The 20,292-nt window shown below is 37.7% G+C and overlaps 2 protein-coding genes across 2 annotated transcripts in view; one reads left to right on the top strand and one right to left on the bottom strand.

The window, feature by feature from the left end:
- Positions 1–2,368: 2,368 nt before the first annotated feature.
- SREK1IP1 (SREK1 interacting protein 1) lies at positions 2,369–15,910 on the bottom strand. Its single transcript, XM_082301825.1, has 5 exons — positions 15,826–15,910; positions 12,157–12,204; positions 10,446–10,586; positions 8,332–8,410; positions 2,369–6,751 (listed from the first exon to the last, which is right to left on the bottom strand). Exons 1-5 carry the CDS (start codon positions 15,836–15,838, stop codon positions 6,562–6,564), a joined length of 471 nt encoding a protein of 156 aa, XP_082157951.1. The 5' UTR covers positions 15,839–15,910; the 3' UTR covers positions 2,369–6,561.
- A 233-nt stretch (positions 15,911–16,143) lies between these two features.
- Positions 16,144–20,292, top strand: part of CWC27 (CWC27 spliceosome associated cyclophilin) — a 99,417-nt gene continuing 95,268 nt past the window's right edge. Inside the window, exons 1-4 of the mRNA XM_082301372.1 lie at positions 16,144–16,281; positions 16,954–17,050; positions 18,613–18,725; positions 19,907–20,050. Coding sequence (XP_082157498.1) covers positions 16,240–16,281; positions 16,954–17,050; positions 18,613–18,725; positions 19,907–20,050 — 396 coding nt within the window. The 5' untranslated portion in view covers positions 16,144–16,239. The remainder of the gene's footprint in view (positions 16,282–16,953; positions 17,051–18,612; positions 18,726–19,906; positions 20,051–20,292) is intronic.

Here is a 20,292-nt window from a genome sequence, read left to right as displayed (position 1 = left end):
GAAAGCAGTTGTGAGGAAAGCTGTAAGTCAGGGGAAGGGACTCTCACATGCGAGCAGAGAACCAACCTGGGCGGCTGTCTCGCTGTGATACTGAAGCCATGAGAGAACTTCTTGTGGAGATGTCTCCATAGCATGAGCAAGAGAGACTCCTCTCCCTAAGTGAACTGAAAAAGATTATTATAGAGGTGGTAAACTGACTGAAAATCTCAAGGGTTGTCTTTTTATGTTGTCAGTGGGAGAAGGGAGAAAGGTGGGGGGAGGAGAAGTGTTCTGAAGGTTTAGTCTGACTTCTTTTTCTTTCTTTTAAGTCTGTTAATAAAGGTCTTTATATTCTTTTAAGTTTTGTGCCTGCTTTGCTTTCCCCTAATTCTTATCTCACAGAAGGAAAATAAGTAAGTAATGGATATTTTGAACCAAATCACTACAATATACATTAGTAAGACAAATGTATAAACACTTTAGTTAATTTTAAAAAGCTCTTGACATCAGTCATATCACAATGAGTTCCATAACTTCATCATGTTCTGTGATAGATAGACTTAGATATGTTGTCTTCAAAGCCCTTTGAGATTGGAGTATATTGAAGTGTACAGTAATAATACATCCTTGTACCTTTTGTTGTTCTGGAAACTTTAGCAGTGTTTCTTTTTCCTCAACTAACAGCTACTAAAATCGCAGTCTTTGCTCATTTTGAAGCCTTTCTATAATTCTAGGCAATCTAGCAGCTTACCTGAAGCAGTTTGTGTTACACTTTCTACTAATCCTAATTGGACACATGCTGTAATTCTCAAGCTGTATGGCCACTTATGGAATACTGGTGATCAAAGGCAAATGGAATGTCCTCCAGTTATCCCTTAGCAGATTGTGATATGAACCAAGTCCTGGTAAGTTTCTGAACTGAAGAGGTGTCAAGGGATAATTTGGTTTACTTAGGAATGCAGAGGATCATCTTTTACTAAGTCAAAGGAAACAAAATTTTTTTTTAATGCCCAGAACATCATGTTGGTAAAAGAAAGATAAAAGTTAATGATCTGACTACATTTTAGTTTAATGGAATAGGGCAGTGTGGGATCAAAGTTTAGAAGTTCCCTCAGCAAAATGACATACAAATTATTTAGAGATGATTTAGAACCATTATTTGTTTACTTTCCAGGTATTTAAAAGACACCCCCAACTTCACATTAATAAGCTTCCAAATACATGGAAACAAGCAACTCAGGGAGAATACTGAGGAAAGCAGCACTTGCTTTCTAAATCCTTGGAGTTTGAACGTTTTAGTTGAAAGTGTTAAAAGTTAAAGGCACCATAACTCTTTTGCAGGGTAAGAAACAAGTAAAAATTCCTCTTCCCACCAAATATGTCAAGTTTCACCAACTCTTTTTTTTTACTAAAACTTTACACAGCTCCAGCTTTTCAAAACCAGATTCTTTATAACCACTACCCACTAGTAGCAACTTTTTTTCACAGATATTTCATGTAATAAAATATACCAATCTAAGAAGTGAAACATCTATGTACACTGTAAAGTCTAAATTTTTCAGAGCAGAAACAAAATACAAGCTTACAGCAGAAGACAGCAAACACATACTGCAGGTTGCACGTTAACTTACCCAAAACGAAAAGTTACCATGCAAAATCTGCATGTTAACTTACATAATACGTCCGAGTATACCCAATACAACCTAGAAAATCTTTGTCAGAAAATGGGGAAAATACAATAACCAACTTCTATCCCATTTGAGGAATAAACATACAGTGGTGCATTAAATGCCTATTGGTCTTACATCAGTATAAAGGTGAAATTCCTTACTGCCTATGTAAGAGATATGCTACCTATTGTCCAGCTTCATGGACAAGAGGCAAGAGAAGCTAAAGAAACATCTATTTCTGCTCGTTCTTACTCATAAGTTACCTCAGACCTCAGCCAATGAAGAGATTTGTAGCTTTATTTTGGGAAGTTTGTGGTCCTGTTTTAAGTTCTAGGACCTTGAAGGCACTGACCGACATGGGAAAAGTTACCCTTTACCAGCAGAACCAACCTTTCCTGCTTCAAAAAGAAGTGAGCTAGGCTAAATGCAGGTGGGCAGGACATATTTTCTAGGGATCATGGTGTAGCAAAAGTTGTAACAATTATTTTTAACTGTTGTACAGCTGAGTAATTAATCTCAAACCTAAAAGTATTTCCCCTGAGATTCTATTTTCTTGTAGCAGTTTTACAAAAATTGCCCCAGTCATATGTCAAGAGGTATACCTTTACTCCTTAGTTGATAGTTGTACCTTCTAATGTGTTTGGGTTTTTCAACATAGGCTGTTCCTAGCATATGCATAATTGTACTAGGTTGAAAACAAACCAGTGGGAGGCACCAAGTCAGAATAACAATTTAATGGGGAAATTAAAGAAAAGGAAAAACTAAAAGAAAACACTGGTTCAAATTGACAGAGTCAGGATACAACCTGACACCCTGTTAGTCAGGGTGGTGGTAGCAGTCTGGTAGAACGGTAGCTGCAGTCCTCCTGAAGTGGTGATCCTGTAGAAAAAAGGGTCTACTCTTCCTCAGGTCCAGTGGTGGCTGTGTAGCTCCTGTCCTCTGGAAATCCAGTGGAAGGTTGTCTCTGGTGATCCAGGATGGAATGCTTGGTTCCTCCCTCTGGGTGAAGCATCTCACAATGGGGTAATGAGTCATAAGGCCAGGTGTTGATTAGGCTCATTAACAGAAGATGGTCCGGAGGGAGTTATCTCTGAGTCATGCAGCAGGACAATGATGGGCCATTAACAGCAAGATAGTCTGGGGGGAGGAGGCAAGGAAACACTGCCCCACCTGATTTCAACAGCTCATGAGGATGGTGATAGAATACACTGCAACCCAGGACAATAATCTACTGTCCAGATCTAGCCTCATGTTGCCAGTCTTAGACACTTTCCTGTCTGAACTCACTTGGTTTTGAAATACCAATCTCCTTCTCACTAGTACTTTGAACCTTTACCTTATTTTATATCATCTGTAAAATTTCTTGGAGTGGTATTTCTCTCAGTTCCATTCTTTTAAAATGTAATAAGTACCAGTAGTAATGGGAATTCTGGTGTCCAAGAGAGCACCTGTTTATATTTGTCCAGACTGTTACTGTCTAATGCAAGCACATCTTCATTTGAGCCATTACAAGTACTCAGCTCCCTCTTCCATAAGTTATTTCTAGCTCTTCTGGGTCTGCAGTTCTTTGATGAAAACAAAGTTTCTGCCAATTTTCAGCCTAAATCTACTCCTGGACAATTGATACCATATACAACACGTTTCTTCCAGGTCAACTTTATTCCTTGTTGAAATTCTCTGATGGTCAAAATTTTGCCAGGATATTTTAAAAACTATTACAATAGGTTAAAGCATCAGGAAAATATACAGTACAGATAAATAAGGATTAATCACTCATCTTCACAGTACACTTTCTCAGTGGGACAAATACTTAGCTTACACAGAAAAGTGTAAATAAGCCACATCTTGAGTACATCTTGCTGAAGTTTAAATGAACTCTACTAAACAGTCTTTTCAGACTTTTGTTCTTTACTGCTGTTATTTAAACTATAATTTTGCTTTTCTAAATAAACATGTTCCTCCGGTCTTCTTTCTCAAATAATTTTTTTTTTCCTAAAGCTTTTGGTTTCTTTATTCTTGCACCTCTTGTTTTCTGCTACCACCACCTCATCTCATGTTCTTCTTTTGTCACCTAAATTCATCTTCATAGATTGTTACACTAGAATTTCTTGTGAACAGTGTAAATGTTCTGGCATTTTTAATACAGAAGCATTTTTGATGTATTTTTCTCTATCCACCCTTGTTATTATTTATTGTCATTTGCATCTTAGAATTTCTATTAATGCCTTTTTCAGGTCCTTGAGGCAGAGGCATTGTAGTAAGAGGCACCAGGTGCGTGTTTTGCCAAGAGAGTCTCTGATGCATGGTAATTTTCACAAGGTAAGATAGGTTGGCTGCCCAAGACATGGCAATGTCAGAACTACTTTTTAACAGCTTCACTGCTGGCTCTACTGTGGAGACTTAGAGCACTACTGAACCATCAGTTGAGTGAAAAAGTTTGGGATGTCTGACATTCTCTTTTGCATACAGAGACTGTGTCCTTTTTTGACCAGGGAGAGATGACATGAGGAACTGCAAAAGACGATCTTCTATAAATACATCCCAGGAGTTCCCAGAACTGATAGTTACATGAAACAGATAACAAGCACCATGTCAGGTTCAATACTCATGATACTTTTCAGAGCGACGTGCAGCTAAGACATTCTTTCCTATTGTCAACTACAGAAAGCACTGAGTAAATAGAGTTCAATATGCCATTATCTCAGCAGCTTGCATGTCCTTAAAGATCAAGCCTGTAAAGGTTGCCCAGTCTGTTCCAAGTTCACAGCTAAACACTGCAATTTCTTCTATCCATAATTGCCTTGTTGCAATTCTGAGCTATATTATGATTCTTCACTATGACTTATTTTTGAAAGGAAAAAGAAAACAAAACCTTCCAGTTGTAGAGCTGTGTAATAATACTGCATCACAAAGAATTTCTTTTTCTTTCAGTTTTTGTTCTACCTCTTGGTTACCTAAGACTTTTGTTTGTCCATCATTTGTGCTCCCTTGCAGAGTGCACAAGAACCAACACATACCATTGAAGAGAGCTCAGAATACAACAAAGGAAGTATCTGACTAAACTGCAGGAAATAATTCAGGAAAAAGTCCTGTAAACAATGCAAGTTGATACTACCGAATGACAAAATCTTTAAAATGTAATGATAGCGTAATATTCATACGATTTTGATGGTAATAGAGCTTGTAGTGGCAACACACAAAAATAATATTGCAAACAATCAGTGATGTGAACACTGATTTTATCACACTGCAGACTGATGCGAGTAGCAGGTAAAAGACTTCAGAAGTTTAAGACTGTGAAGATGGTTAAGTATATTGTTAAAATGCCTCTGAAGACCATGAAAACTACTAAGTATGGAAGCATAATTTTGGCAGAATATAAAGAGAAAAATGTTATTGAATTGCTATTCAAATGTCCTAATCTGATATGCATTCAAATTAAGGTAAAACATGCTATACAAAATTATTTGTGTTGAAAGTAGCTTTCAATTACTCTAGGTACATTAAGAAAATATATATACTCTGAACTCTGGAAAAAACTAAAGGGTTTTCCTTGGTGTCTCACAAGTTGCAGGGAATGCTGAAGCTCTAATTTTTGTGTTGGGAATGCCTTTTCCTTTGGCTATTTGTGAAACAAGAGCTTCAGTTTCAATTCAGTGATTCCAGGCTTTGGTGCATTTTGTAGCACAGTTTGTTTCCCAGTTTAGTAATTTCCTATCTTAGCTCGATTGTCAATGTGCACGTTTTTCTTCCACTATCTGGGAAAGACTACTGAAGGAAACACCAAGTATCTGCTTTTGTTTCCTGGTGCCTATTGACAGAGCCTGACTTGCATTTCAGAGTTTATTGTAAGGCTTGTGAAGGTTGATTCTTCATTACTCTGTGCATTTGGCATGCTCACCCTACATACTACTCACATGCTTTATTCTTGTCTTTCTTTCTGGAAATACGCATTTCATTCTGTAACTAAGCTGACAAGGAATGGCACTTGTTTGCACTGGCATCACCTTCATATTGTAAGAGCTTTGGTGCTTGCAGAGTAGCAGGCATACAATCACTATTCTGGGCCTGTACAACAGCCGCAGTTATGTCAGGGTTAGCCTTCGAAAGTGTGATTCATGCAAACTGAAGCTAGTTAACAATTGACAGGAATGAAGAAATAGCTAAAGTTTAATATTAGAAGTCTTGTTTTGATATCCAAACCGTTACATCTATGTCAAAGATGAAATGGCCATAGCTGTAGAAGAACAAAACCCAAGCAGAAAGGACTTTAAAAATCGATAGCTTTTTTTGCTTCTGTTTGTTTTCAGCTTGCTTACAGTGATCCTGCCAAAAGAATGTGTAATTGTGTTTCACAGTCTATGACTAGATGAATTTTAGAAGATAATTTTGAAGAATCAATCTTTTTTAGCTTCTCATTGCTCACTCTTCCCCTCTAAGGACCTGAACAGTGTTTCATAGCTGCACTTACTGATTAATGTATATAAGCAGAAAATGTTGTATAAAATATACATTTATTTAAAGGGTAATAGAAAATCTCGCTTGAATTTCCATATTTGATGTAACCATTTTGACATTAAGCATATTTAAGTCCAGATCTTTCTACACAAAGCCTTGCAAACTGAAGTCTACCACATCCTACTATAAAGGAGTACAGACACAATAACAACTTAACTAAGAGGGAAGAACTAGTTAAACTTGCATGGTTTAGTACTAAGAAACCGGAAATAGAAAAGCAGATTTTTTTTCTAAATGGTCCATCTAATAATTTGAAGCACTGATGTATGCAAATAGATTTCTCAAAAAAATATATATATTCCATTTTTAAACAGCATTGCAAAGCATAAATAAACTTGCTATGAAAGGAAAATCATCTTCTCTGCAGAAGCAAACACAAGAATAGACCAGCATCTCAGTCACTACTTGAACTGTCTGAACTGTTAGAAGATGAACTTTTTTCCTTTCGTCTCTTCTTTTTCTCCTTTTTATGACGCCTTCCTTTCTTAGATTTATGTTTTTTTCCCTTTTCCTTTTCTTTTTTGTGGGATTTTTGCTTTTTTGACTTTGGCTCATCCTCTTCAGCTGAACTTGATGAGGACGATCTGTAAAAAAAATGCAGATCAATATGTAATTAAAAGAAGGAAAATGACACAATAATTATTTAAGGTGTCAGTATTTATATAATGTCACAAATCAAATTTGGAGTAGAATTTGTACAGTAGCATCCACTGGAAAGCTTATGATATCTGAGTCTGCATGTTTAACTTAAATGATGACTTTCCTAATAAGACTTTCATGCCAGAAAAGCCGTATGTTTATAATACAGATTAAAAAACAATGGAATAGGCAAGTTGTGCAGGTTTTCAGTCTTTGAGAAAAGAAAGACCAAGAGCACAGACCATCAGAAAATAAAGTATGACAGCAAGATAGAGCTTCCACTTTTAAAATACTGCATGATCAATAACGATGCTAGTTAATGCCTTCAGATGTACGTCCCTGATGCAAAAATCTACGAGAAACAGCTAGGAAAAATTTTTTAGGTTCTTTCAGTTTATACTATTGGTCTCTAACCAGCAGTGATAAGTGATTACATACATAAAAAAATTATGAGAACAACAAAATTTATTAAATATTTGTGAATGCTAAAGAAGGCAGTTTTGTGCTATTGTTTACTTGATTAACTATTACTTGCATGTAAAGAAAACCGACAACCAGACTGACTCTCTTCTGTTCTACTTCTTCACAAGTGTAAGGTCTGTCTTCAAAAGTGGATGTTTGAGCTACACAATGTAAATGAGGAAAGGGAGAAATGCAAGTACAACAGGTATTAAATCCCATTTCTTTATTTCTGAGAGATGACGTCTTCTGGTCTCCAAACACATTTTACAGTTTATAGCTTCCAGTACAGTTCCTAGGATATCATCTTATCAACTGTCCTAACAACAAACCAGCCTCATCTATGGTCTCATTTCAAAAAAAACCACCACCACCACCAACAAAAACAAACAAACAAACAAACAACAAAACCAAAAACCAAATCAGTCCACAGGCCAGAACTCAGATTCACAATACATTGGGGTATTATGACGTTTTCCTCTGAAACTGGAGTAACACTGTTTTTAGACTTCTACATTAACAGGTACCCTAAAACTCAACACCTCTTAAGTATTACAGAGGTTTCCCTTTTGATAACTGCATGTTACTCAGAGCACATGTGTGTGCCTGCAGGTGTGTTAACACATGCATGTGCACACAAAGAGCCCTAGTTTCTGAACTTCAGAGAATCTTCTCCACCCTGGCTCAGCTGGGGACCAACCCCACAATCCTCCTGGACTTACTCTTTTCCCATCACAGCTTGCCTAGAGCTGGACAGTCAGGGGGAGTACTGCATTCTCTGATCTGCAGACCTCCAGCTTGCTAGAGCTTTCAAAGCTCCTGTGATCCTAACTCCATGGTAGAAAGCCTGTGACTCCACCATTAATCGAAGAACCTTTACCTTACCATTATTTTACCATTACCTTACTGTTAATCAGTTCCATTAGAAAACAGCAAACTTTTCAAACCAAAGATGTACTTGCAAATAAAGTTGCATCAATAGAAGCAATTTCCTGAGAAAGCACAGAAGTATCAAAAACATTTCTGAAGTTGTGTTTTGAAATGAAAAGAAGTGTGGGAAGATTACCTTTTCCTCGGTCTTTTTAATTTTGTTTTCTCTTTGCTTTTTCTTTTTTGCTTCTTTTTTTCTTCCTCTTCATTTAAATCTATGGGTAGAAAGTTGAAGTTTACAAAACATGTGTCTGAATTAAGATCAGCATTAAAAAAGTAGCTTCAATAGCAATGTAAAGTTACTACAAAATGATTCTCCTTCCCCCAAATTCTGGTTAGTATAGCAACTTCAGAAATATATTGCAGAGCAGCAGGAGTTTTCTACTCGACTTACATTGTACTGACATTGATCTAAGCACTAAGAATGAAGGAAGGCCTGTAAAATGTAGCAAAAAGACCTTTTCCTATATGTTTACATCAGATCCAGGTTTTCATATCTGTTCTTCTGTATTTTAACATTCACCATATTATTGTCCAAGTCTGAAAACAGGCCATTTAATTAGAACATATTAAAAAAAAAATATTCTGTTAGTCTTCCCTGAGTTACTTTCACACATCCTTACTTCATGCTTCACAAACAGCAATGCTGTAAGTGAGACACATTTGAGTTAATTTTTAATGTACTGCCTACAGAGACTGGCAGAAGAGTCACCCCACATCTGGTTGTGTCTGCTTCCTGCCGTAATGCCGTACAGCTTGGTATAGTAACTTCACATTTCTCTTACAGGCAGTATTTTTATGACATAGATGAAATTTCTGACCTTAGATTTTTCTATACCTGTTCAAAAAGTATTTTTGAACTTTGCAAAATGCAAATCCACCACATAAATACACATTCAGTTAACAGTAAAATACTGGCTTTATAATTTATCCTTTAAAAAGAGACAGCCAATTTTGAGTATTTTATCTTATTGTTACGACACTTTCCATAAAGTCTGCATGCTGGTGTAGTTATTCCTTTGCTACCACAAATACAAATATTGGTCTGTATGTTATGGAGCAGAACTTGAAAGAATTTAGTATGACATAAAAGAGCAGATTACCTTTGGAGCGATGAAAAAACATGAATGAGAATGGGTGAACAAACAGTATTTTTTTAAGAAAATAGTGCAAAATCTTGAGAAGATGAGGCCACTTGAAAATGGCAAAATTCCACCTGGATAATTGGCAGATACATGTCTCCTTACAATATACCTAACAGCCACAATTTGAGAAAGAACATATAATAAACAGGAATATTAGAAGATCAAGTAAACAGCTGTCTTTCCTGCAGATATCCATCTTCAGTCAGCTCAGAACTGAAAAAAATCCAACCTTTACATTCAAAAATACGTAATAAATGGTAAGTATTTTTTCCAAAGAGACTCGTTCCAATAAAGTACCACTGCAGTACCAATTCAGCACTCTTGATAAAGAGCCTATCCATTTCTTTTGAAGTGAACAGCTAACTATAGGGTTCCATCTATCCCTTTTCCTTTCTAAATAGTATCTTCAATAGGAACTAAACGTCAGAGCGTGTGAGAACAACCGAACAAAACATAATGAAAAACAGAAGGGCAGAGGAGAAGAATGTTCATTCGTTTCAAACACACTGTGGCAGAACAAACTGCCCTTCTTACTTAGGTGAACAACTTCTTTGGAGTCCAAACTCAAAAAACTCAAGTATCTGATAAACAACTCATCTATTCTCTCTCTGACAAAGAGGTGATACTCAGACATTCCAAATATAGAACAGTACTTCTCCAAATATGAATGGCTGAATTCCAATTTACTAGCTGTGTCAGTCAAAATCCTACTTAGAAACTGGAGAGAAATTCAGGTGTCATATTTCTCATTAGCTAGAAGATGTTTTAACTACATGTTGTAATCAAAAGATTAACTTGGAACATCCATGTCATTTTCTTCTAAGCAGCTTCTTAGTAACAGATCAATAATCTTTTGTGTTTAGGAGCCCCTTTTGAGATGTTCCAAACAGCTATATTAGTAACTTCCTATGGAAGGAATTAATCCTAATAATAAAAGAGTGTGGGTGTATCAAATCTCTGAAGTCTGAACACATAGAGCAAAAGACCTATTTTAAAATCAAAGGCTAAAAGAACTAAAGTAGTTATCAAAAAGGATGAGAGTCCCTGCACCTCAGAAGACTATTATCCAAAGTATTCTAAAAAAACCCCACAAAAACCACCTTACTCTTTTTTTCACGCATGGCTTGTAATCTCTGTAGTTCCTCTTCCTCGCTGTCTTCACTGCTAGTGCTGCTAACATCTAAAACAATATCTCTCTGAGGATCTACTCGGAGGAAGTTTCGACATTCAAATGTCAGATGACCAGCTGAACAAAATAAATATACAGAAAGAAAAATTACAATTTACCAAAAAACATCAAAAACTAAAGAACATCTATTTTTGAATTATTCAGTTTTGAGAAGTGAAAGGAAAAAGGCTAGGCTGTGATCTGTGAAAAAGGCAGGAGAAAGCTTACTTTGAAAAAGTAAGAATTTTGATAGGTTGTGCTATCCTCTTCCATTTAATAGTGCTTTATAGCTTCTCTCCTATTCTGCTAATTTGAAGATTTTTTTTCGACTTTAGTTTATATTTTTTAATGGTCTCAGATACTTTCTGAAGAAATTACCTAAAAACACAGTGTGAAGTATTTAAAAAACTGTAGTAAGTGTTGCATTGCTTTTTTAACTCCCGCTAGTGAAATTGTAGAATCCTACTTGCTTATGAGACATAATCTTTAACAACCAGCACTTAATACTGACTAAGCTACTGCCTCACCAGTATTTTCAGTTTTCTAAGTTACATCTTGATAATCATGACGAGCTAGAAAACTTGTGCTGAATACACTCATTGAAATAATAAAGTGAAATTTAAAAACAATTAAGATCTGGTTTGGGAGATGCAGTAATTTAAGTAGTAATTGAAATAAGCTCATGTTCTTAATAAGGATGATGTCAAACTACCTATACCTTGAAGACAGAGATTTTAGGAACATAAACATGGGTAATGTGATTTGACTACAAGTTTCCTTTTCTTCTAGAAAGCTTCTGATACTTGCTGCATGTAGAAACAAAGCACTAAATCTGTATTTATATCCATGATCCTTGGATACACAAAGCAATTCCTTGACAAAATTTGTTGCAAAGCCTGAAGTGAAAGAATGAAGCAAGCTTTTTTCCTGTCACCCAATGTAACGTTCGTAAAAAACAGCTTAACTCACTGTGCTAAAAGTTCAAGACAGTTCAGTACAAAACAGTGTCCATCCCTCCAATGTTCTAAAAGTAAGAGTCAGTGATTAACAATTTAAAATCTTCACTAAGACCTGTCTCCATTAATCAGGAAAGTAGCCACAGACATGCTTATATGATCAGTGTATAATGCAAAGCATGAGCTAAATGCCAACTGCAGAACTTGTAAGCAATAAAGGTAGCTGTTTCTTGAAATACACAACACACAAAGTAATATTTTCTTAGCATAAAAGATTATCCAGATTTTAAACTATTTTTTCTTGTGAATCAGATTGGACTTAACTTAAACTGAAACGCTTGCATCTTTACAGTAAGATTCAGACGAAGCACAAGTGCTAATCTGAGTGTATATCAAAGAAGGTGCTTTCAGTTCAAAGTTTCTCAAATAATTACACTGCAATGAGTATGTATGAAGATAATAGAATAATTTTTTTTCTGAGAAACTCAAAGAGCATTGATAGGTGTGAGAAGCCAGAGAATGAATATGAAATAAATAAATGAAAAATAATATGGTAGTTTAAACTGACAAATGTCTGGGCAACCAGGGAGAATACTTTTCTCATTTTCTCCCCTCTCCTCAAAAGGCAGTTCCAACCAACATCATAAACTGAAGAAAACACTGTAACCCCCTTTTGCTCATTACAGACTTACGGTAGCCACACTTCTTGCATCCAGCTCTGATGTTATCCTTATTTCCACCTGAAAGAGAAAATGTCACCAATTAGGTGTTGCTGAAGGGAACCTTCAAGTTCCTTTCAAATGTGGCTTAATAATGTCAATACACAGACAGAAGTGATCGCTCCTCAGGAGTATTAAGTACACTAATGTGCGGATTTTCAACCCCCACATGTCCTCCCTGGATGGGGGAGAAAGTCCTTGCCAGGAATAAGAGACGAACGGGACTTTTGGATCTTCTCAGTCTTCAGGTTGTTTATTATATCTTATCAGTAATTTACATGCCATCAACATAGCATGAAGCAGAGCAAATACCAAAAGGCAGATGCAGGAAAACTCAAGGCCTTTGGTAAATTATCCAATAGTTGCTAAGTGCATATATTGTTTTTAATTTTCTACCAATCCCTAATGAACTATCCATTCTCGTGGCCTGTACTGCAGCATTTTCTAACCCATCATTCTGTGCTACCAACACTGCACAAAATGGAGTAGGCGAAGAAGAAGGAAGAGACCTGAAAAACCGCAGGGATCCTCCATCTTGCCTTCATCTACTTACTATACTAATAAACCTAAAAGCTCTAAATTTTTCACTCTGTAACAAACTATATATCATACTACCACCTAACTCACACCCTTGTAGATTCTAGTTCATCCCAAAGCCTTGGCAGCTTTCTCCATGGACGAAGCTTAAAAACAGTGTTTTCCAGGGGGGATGGGTCTTTCAGAACAGGCAGAGAAACACTCCCTTCACTTTGGGTTCCAACACACTAAGATCTCTTAAAAAAACCTGCATTTCTAAGGCTACTTTTCTGTGCAGTAATCTATAAGAATACATTTGACTAGTTTAAACTGCTAGAGATCATTTAGCCTTCCATAATTTACTGCCAAATCCTAATTTGATTCATTGTGACATTTCCACTTGTTTCGTTACAGTATTGATGCCTTTTCCTGGTCTTAAAATCAAGAGTCATACACGGTTAGAAGGGGAAAAGGGATTTTACCTTGGAATTTATTTTAAGGATCCTTAGGTGTACACGTCCAGGTCACATGCATCGAGATGCACCCCGCCGAGTGTGACCTCCCCCCAACATTGGGTATAACATTATAGGTTTTACTAATTAGCATATCTATCAAAGATTCCCCAATGAGAGGCTCAAGTGAGCCCCCTCCCCAAGGAGCCCTCCCCTGGATGGTTCTATCTTAGTTTACAGAATGTGTTCTGGAGAGGACCTTGGGGTCTGGGGCACACTGATCCCTAACTACGAAGCTTCTAAAATGTTTAGTCTCTTAGCTTGACAAACAAGTCCAAGAATGTAGGCAAAAAGCACTAGGAATACAGAAGTTGTAAAAAGGCGTAACAGGGGCATAAAAGAAAAGGCAAAAATCTTCATGGCATCAGTATGAACACAGTAATATGTATCTAACATTCCAGTGATCTGTTGCACACTATATAAATTCTAGCAGTGCAAGGGTGTTGACTGGCATTCACTGGAAACTCTGAAGTGATTTATATTTTAACTGCAAGAACTGGCTTTAAAGGGCAATTAAAAAGACCAAACCAAACAAAAAACCACTCCTGAAAAGAAAGAAGGAAATAAAAAAGTCAATAAACTGTTGGATTTTTCCGAATCCATACAACATGACACCAAATACAAAAAAATGTAAGAAAGCAAATGTGTAATAAAGAGAGTAACAGAAAAGTTTGAATTCTAAGCAGGATGAAGGATCCTAATAATGCAAGTTTTAGGCATAGGAAGTGTGTGATTCTCCCATGTGCGACAGCAGGTAAGGTAAACAGACACAGTAGGACATGATTCAGAAGAAGGGAAGCACCAGGGACTTGTCCCCCACCCCAGCAGATACATTTTAGTTTTAATCATTTAAGCCATTGGTAATGAAAGTCACAACTGAATTCCCAAAATCAAAGGATGCCATTCTATCCTCCAACTGAACAGAGCAGAAAAACCCCAGCAACTTAAGCAGTCATGTACATTTTTCTGAGTAACTAGGAAATGCATTTAAATAAATAATCTATTTATTTAAATAAATCTATTACAGGATAAAGAAATCTATTACAGAAATTAAAGAATCAGAAATGGAGTACACTGGCCCCATTAATTCAAACTATGATTTACTGAAACAAGCACTGTCTTCCGAAAATTCTATTCAAAATAACTGAAACCTTCAAATCCCAAGTTGAAAAAACTACCTTGGAAACTCGGACAGCTCTGGTCTATGCCCTAAAGAGTACTGGAAAACCAAGCAACAAAGATCCATACATTCCATTATAATGATTGTAATGATTTGTAAAATCATTGTGAAAAAATTGTACAATCCAAAAAAATTGTAATGATTTTCTGCAGATCCCAAAACCTTAGTATTACATATCCCCCTTTAAGATCAGTAGTGTTCAGGTGCCTTTTTTGTGACTATCTTTAGAAGGACAGCCATGAGAGGTAAGGAGGTAGAGAACATGAAAGAAAGTGTCACAAAATAAAAATCTTGCCATGTCACATCACAGAAACATTCAAATCAGTATTTGCTTGTTCACTACTCCTTGGGACTACAAAACAAGATCACCCAAGCTACCTACTTTGTCTCAACTTTCTGAAATTGCACAGCTGACTTACAGGTAAAGAAAGATTTGTTATTCCAGCAAAGGGAGGTCAGTACAGTCATGTGCACACTACAGAAATCTCCCGTGTAAGTCAGGATCTCCAAAACAAACACCCATCAGATGACAAGAACATTAATATTGTCATCAAATATTCCCACCTAATTCCTAGGACTGATATTTTATTATTGGCTTTAAATAATAATGTTAGGGGCAGGAGTTTAGACTAGATAAAATTTTAGATTACTAAAAGCAAACAAATTGCAAGAAGCTTCCTTTTCTCACTCCTTCCTCTTCCCATATCTTAATTCTCAAGGCAACTAACAACTGACGCAGAACTAAGGACTTCATTAATTCAGTGGAGCATAAGATTGGAAAGAAAAGCTTCGGAAACCTTTGAATGCAAACATGTCTTCCTCAAGAACGCCTTCTAGAATGGGCGCAAGCTTCTAAAGGCCTTCTCTTCATCAGAGCAGCAGCTCACCAAAGCTCAGGCCTGTTCAGTTGCTCTCGAACCAAACACTCCCCGTTTTTCAGAATAACACCGTGAAACAATGGGGATTGTGTTTGGCCAACACAGACCTGAATACCTTGCAAACCGCGCAGGTGTTTCTGCCTGCCCTGTTTAAAAGAACAATCTATTGGCACACAAGCGGTAATCCACAACGACAGTCGAGGAGAAAAGCGAAGTCTGACAACCACCGTTCTTTGGCTCTAACCTCAGAGGCGACGGGAACGCAGCGCTGGGTCACCCCCAGGCTCGGGGAGAGGCCCCCCGGCAGCCTCGGGCGGCCGCGGCCGCAGCGCCCCCGCCCCGCGCGGGCACGGCCCCCTCTCCATCTCCCTGCCGCTGCCCCCGGCAGCGCGGACGGAGCAGTGCCCGCCGCCCCCCGCACACTTCCCACGGCCGCGCGCCCTCCCCGCGCAATTGTCCGTCGACCCGCCGCTGATTCCCCATCCCCAGATGCCGGGCCTGGATCCAGCCGGCTTTGCCCCCTCCTCCCCCACGGCCCCGGGCCGGAACCCCTCACCCGGCAGTGCCATCCCGCAGCTCTCTCCGGACCGGCCCGCACACGCAGCGACGCTTCTCCCCGCCGGAAGGCTTTTCCCGGCGCACTCCCGGACCGTACCACTCATAGAGAAGGAAGGGGGCCTCAGTACTCCTAGGGCGGGAGCCACGGCGGGGGACCAGAGGTGTGTGGAGAAGCCTACGGGTGTTTCCCAAGCCACGTTATTTCTCAGTGATTCCCGCAGAGACTCCGGCCGAAGACTCCTTCCTTCGTCCTTCTTCCCGGCTTGTGCAACTTTATCCCCCCTTTCCTTGGTTGAGTACAGGCTCCCAAGATGGCGAGCGGCTCGGGGCGGTAGGAAGTGTTGGAGGCGAAGCGGAGTTCAGCGTCGGCCGTGGGCGAGTGTTTGCTGGCTGGGCTCGTCCTTTCCGCGCCATGAGCAACATCTACATCCAGGAGCCGCCCACCAACGGGAAGGTGAGGCTGCCAGGGTGAACATCCTGGAGAAGTTGTAGGGTAATGGGGGGACAGACGACAGAAGCACGAACTTGGTGGTGGTGGTTGTTGTGGTGATTTGGGGTGGGGAGGTAGTTATTTCTGTGCTGGACTGGTTTGGTTAAAGTTACTTCTTTGGCATTACCAGAGTCAAAGCACGAGGCGTGCTGTGTGGAGACATAACACAGAGCAGTCCTCGGAACGTTTAGTTTCATTTCCTCTATTCTCGATTATATCTTACGTCCTTAATTTTGTTATGATTTATCACTGAATGTGATGGTATTCCGTGTAAGGGAAATATATGCCTTTGGAGATTTATGGTATTTTTTCCCCCACGTTGTTTCGTTATGGAAGTGATGAAGAGTATCTAAGTTTGTATCGAGTACCAGCCACGTTATGTTATGTTGTGTTGTGGTCATTATGTTGTTACAAATATATTATCCATCTTTATTTATTTATACATATTGATTCAGAGCTGTATCTCAAGATCTGGAAATGGTAGGTAGAACTAACAGTAGCTACCTGACACACTTAAGTGTATGCCACTCTTACTAATATAACAAATTCAGATGTATTTTTTAGGAAGTTATATTCTTTGATCAGTGTCTCTAAGTTACAATAAAACTGATGTTGCATTTATCTGTATGTTTACAGGTTTTGCTGAGAACTACAGCAGGAGAGATAGATATAGAATTATGGTCAAAAGAAGCACCAAAAGCATGCAGAAATTTCATCCAGCTTTGTATGGAAGGTAATGACTGAATGGGAAGGGAATTGCTGAAATTAATTCATATGCAATCTTTGTGCCCTTTCTGTAAAATAGAGGTCATAATTATGGTTTGACTTAAGTATGTCAATAGGTCTATTTCTGTTTAGAAGTTATTAATTGACACACTAGACAGTGTTTTTCAAGGTTACCAATGAAGCTGGTGGAGAAAAAAAAGTAAAAATTTTGGATGGTTTTCTCAAATTAAGTAGATGACATAGTTTTGAAATACTGTCTTTCAGAGTCTTGAGAAATCTTACTTTCAGCAAATGTCTACAAAGTATAACAACTTTAGTGTGTGTATGAAATTACAGTGATGCAATGCTAGATGTTCTCCAAAATTCTCTTTTTTGCATCACAATTTACATTACCATTTCTTTTTTTTTCTGCGAGTGCTCCTCATGTTTCATTTGCTGTATTTTTTTGTTAAAGGAAGCTCTGTAAAATTTTCCACTGAAGCAGTGGGTTCCAGAATGAGAAGCTCCCCACTGAGAAAACTGTAACAAAAATCTTTGAAAGACTTGATGCCTTTATATGTTTTCTAACTGCTGCTATTCTCTCATTTCAACATTTATATAATTGTTTAGAGTTCTTTTAGCCTTTGTCTGTTAAACAAAAGTAGCAGTCTAGGCTTTATGGCTCCAGCACAGATCTGGTCTGTTTTGTGTTCTTTTCCCTAGACTTTTTGGAGTGGTAAAGGAATTTCTTAGCCTGTGATAAGGGTTCATGTATCCTTAGTGGGCTTTATTTCCTTTCTGATTTTTTTTAAAATGCTGTGTAGTATCCTATGCTTTGTATAATACATTGAAGTATTTCTCGTTAATATCCTGCCTTGTAACCATCCGTGACTGTGTCTAGTTATGCTGCAACATTTGCACACCCTACTTTGTCTTGCAGCATGCTGTAGATTTATTTTTGTTTATTACTATTACTACTATTATTATATCAACCAGGAGTATAGTTCAGGTAAAGTTATGTTTTCGTTCCTTTTGTTTTCTTATGGTCTTGTAACCTTTATCAGGTAAATAGATAAAAGAAGAAAAATATGGGAGCAAAATGTACCACATATTTCATTCAGCAAAAATTATGAATTTAGGTACAGTATAGGTGATGAAAGGAGTTCCATGCTGGTGAGTGAAAGTGCAAATCATCTGGTATATGGATGTGGCTGATGTTGTAGATGAGATGTCATCCAGGATAGAGCATGGTATTTCTAGTTCTCCTTTTAAATTGGTGTATTTTGACAGTATCATTCCAGTAATAAAACTTAAAAGCTGAAAAGACAGTAGTTCTCAAGATCATCTTGTCTGTGATGAGCAGGATTTTTTTCAAAAGAAACATATGACACCACAGGGGTTTTTTTGTAAGACTGTGAAGAACAGAAGGGAACCAAACGGAAGGCAACAGTGGAATGTAGTTACAGTACCTGCTTTCTGGAACTTCAGTCTCTGGACATCTCTGTATGATCTATATGAAAATTTGGGTTTGAGATCACTTACATGTATTTAATATCTTATTCTTTTTTCCTGGTTTTTTTTTTTTTTTAGAGTATTACAATAATACAGTATTTCACAGAGTAGTGCCTGGCTTTATTGTGCAAGGGGGTGATCCCACTGGTACTGGATCAGGAGGAGAGTCAGTCTATGGAGCTCCTTTCAAGGTGTGTATCTTGTGTGTATGTCCTACACATTAATTTTTTGTTGTTCTGTATCTGTTGTTCTTTCTACCACATTAGATTGTGAAAAATCAGCTCTTTTATGAAATGCATATATGTGCAGTAGTTGCCTTCATGTGTGCTGCTTCAGTGTGTTTGAATATGCCCTTCTAAATTGAGAGTTCTTAAATCTAGCTGCTCTGGTGTATTGATAAACCTGAAGGAAGCTACACACTGGCTCAGCAGCTATATTCTGTTCTGACTGCCTGTTTTATTTCAGGTGGGGCAGGCACCTTTAACTTGTGGCTGCAGCTGCAAAGCCTGTTTCTGAGCCTTCCATCTTCTTGCTGCTAGACTTTTAAATCTAGCACAAACCTGAAGTTTGTGGGAGGGAATGGTACCTGACCAGAGAACAAAACAAAAATTGCCAATATTGTAGTAGCATTGCTGCTTCAAATTAGTGGTATCTCAGTATTGCAGTGTTTAGCATCGTGATATTGCAGTGGTATTCATTACTTTCTCCTTGCTTTGAAGGGAGTCCTGTTTTGTCTTCTTAGGTCCAGAAAATGTTCTTCCTGTGGATTTTTGCGTAACTCTATTATTACAATCTGTTACTGTGCTTTCATGAATTAGGATTTAAATGAATTTTTCACATAAATGCAGTGATTGTCAAGAATGGTATTTTTGCAAGAAATGTATGAAATGCAGTTACTTTTTAAAATGTTTTAGATTTTCTTAATATCAGGGAGATAACGAATGCAAATGAAAATAATGAATAACAATTGATTTTTAGGCAATGAGTGGGAAAAGAAAATCAAGACAGAACTTAGAGGTTTTTTAATTAGTAATGTGTCTTTCTGTTATTGATATTCTAGTTTCTAATTTTTTGTTTGGTGTTTATTATGTGTTTATGGTTTCTTTTGAAGATTGTTCACTTTCTTGTATCATTATAGGCACTAGGGATTAGAAATACTCACTAAAAATAATTTTTGCTGCTCAAAGTAGAAGTTTCAAAATACTTGGGATTTATTACTGTCTGAATTAAAAAGAAAATTAGTAGGAGATTTTTCTGTGTGCGCAGGTTGATGTAAATAATATCACTTCTCCCTCCTATCACGCTGTAGCTAAAGGAGTGAAAAAGTAGTTTTATACTGAAACTGTTCTATTTTCTGCCCTTCTTTTACCAGGATGAGTTCCACTCACGATTGCGATTTAATCGAAGAGGACTTGTTGCTATGGCAAATGCTGGGCCCCATGATAACGGGAGTCAATTTTTCTTTACATTGGGTCGTGCAGATGAACTTAATAACAAGCACACAATCTTTGGAAAGGTCTGTTACATGAACTAGAGTGGTCAGTTTAAGTCTGACAGAAGCTAGTACAGGTTGCTCTGAAGGCCAGTTTAGTGTTGAAATTTATTTCAGTGCTTTCTAGGCTCTCTGTTCTCTTTGTTTCTTATATCCGGTAGAAAAGTTTCTGTGGGTTGTTCCCATTATTATCTGTTTTGCTGTTGTTGTTCTTCTAAATTGTATTTTTATGTTGTGCTGCCTTTAAATAATCTTATTAGTATTAT

This window comes from Coloeus monedula, assembly GCF_965178545.1.
Source record: "Coloeus monedula genome assembly, chromosome: Z".
NCBI classification, from domain to species: domain Eukaryota; kingdom Metazoa; phylum Chordata; class Aves; order Passeriformes; family Corvidae; genus Coloeus; species Coloeus monedula.
The sequence above is the reverse complement of the archived record's forward strand: the minus strand, read 5'-3'. Positions and strand labels throughout refer to the sequence as shown.

What these genes read in the sequence shown, in the direction of transcription:
- SREK1IP1 (XM_082301825.1), bottom strand. An exon ending in ATGCAAGAAGTGTGGCTACC is followed by an intron (nt 10,587 to 12,156) that starts GTAAGTCTGTAA and finishes TATTTTGTTCAG; the next exon opens with CTGGTCATCTGACATTTGAA. An exon ending in AGCCATGCGTGAAAAAAAGA is followed by an intron (nt 8,411 to 10,445) that starts GTAAGGTGGTTT and finishes TTCTACCCATAG; the next exon opens with ATTTAAATGAAGAGGAAGAA.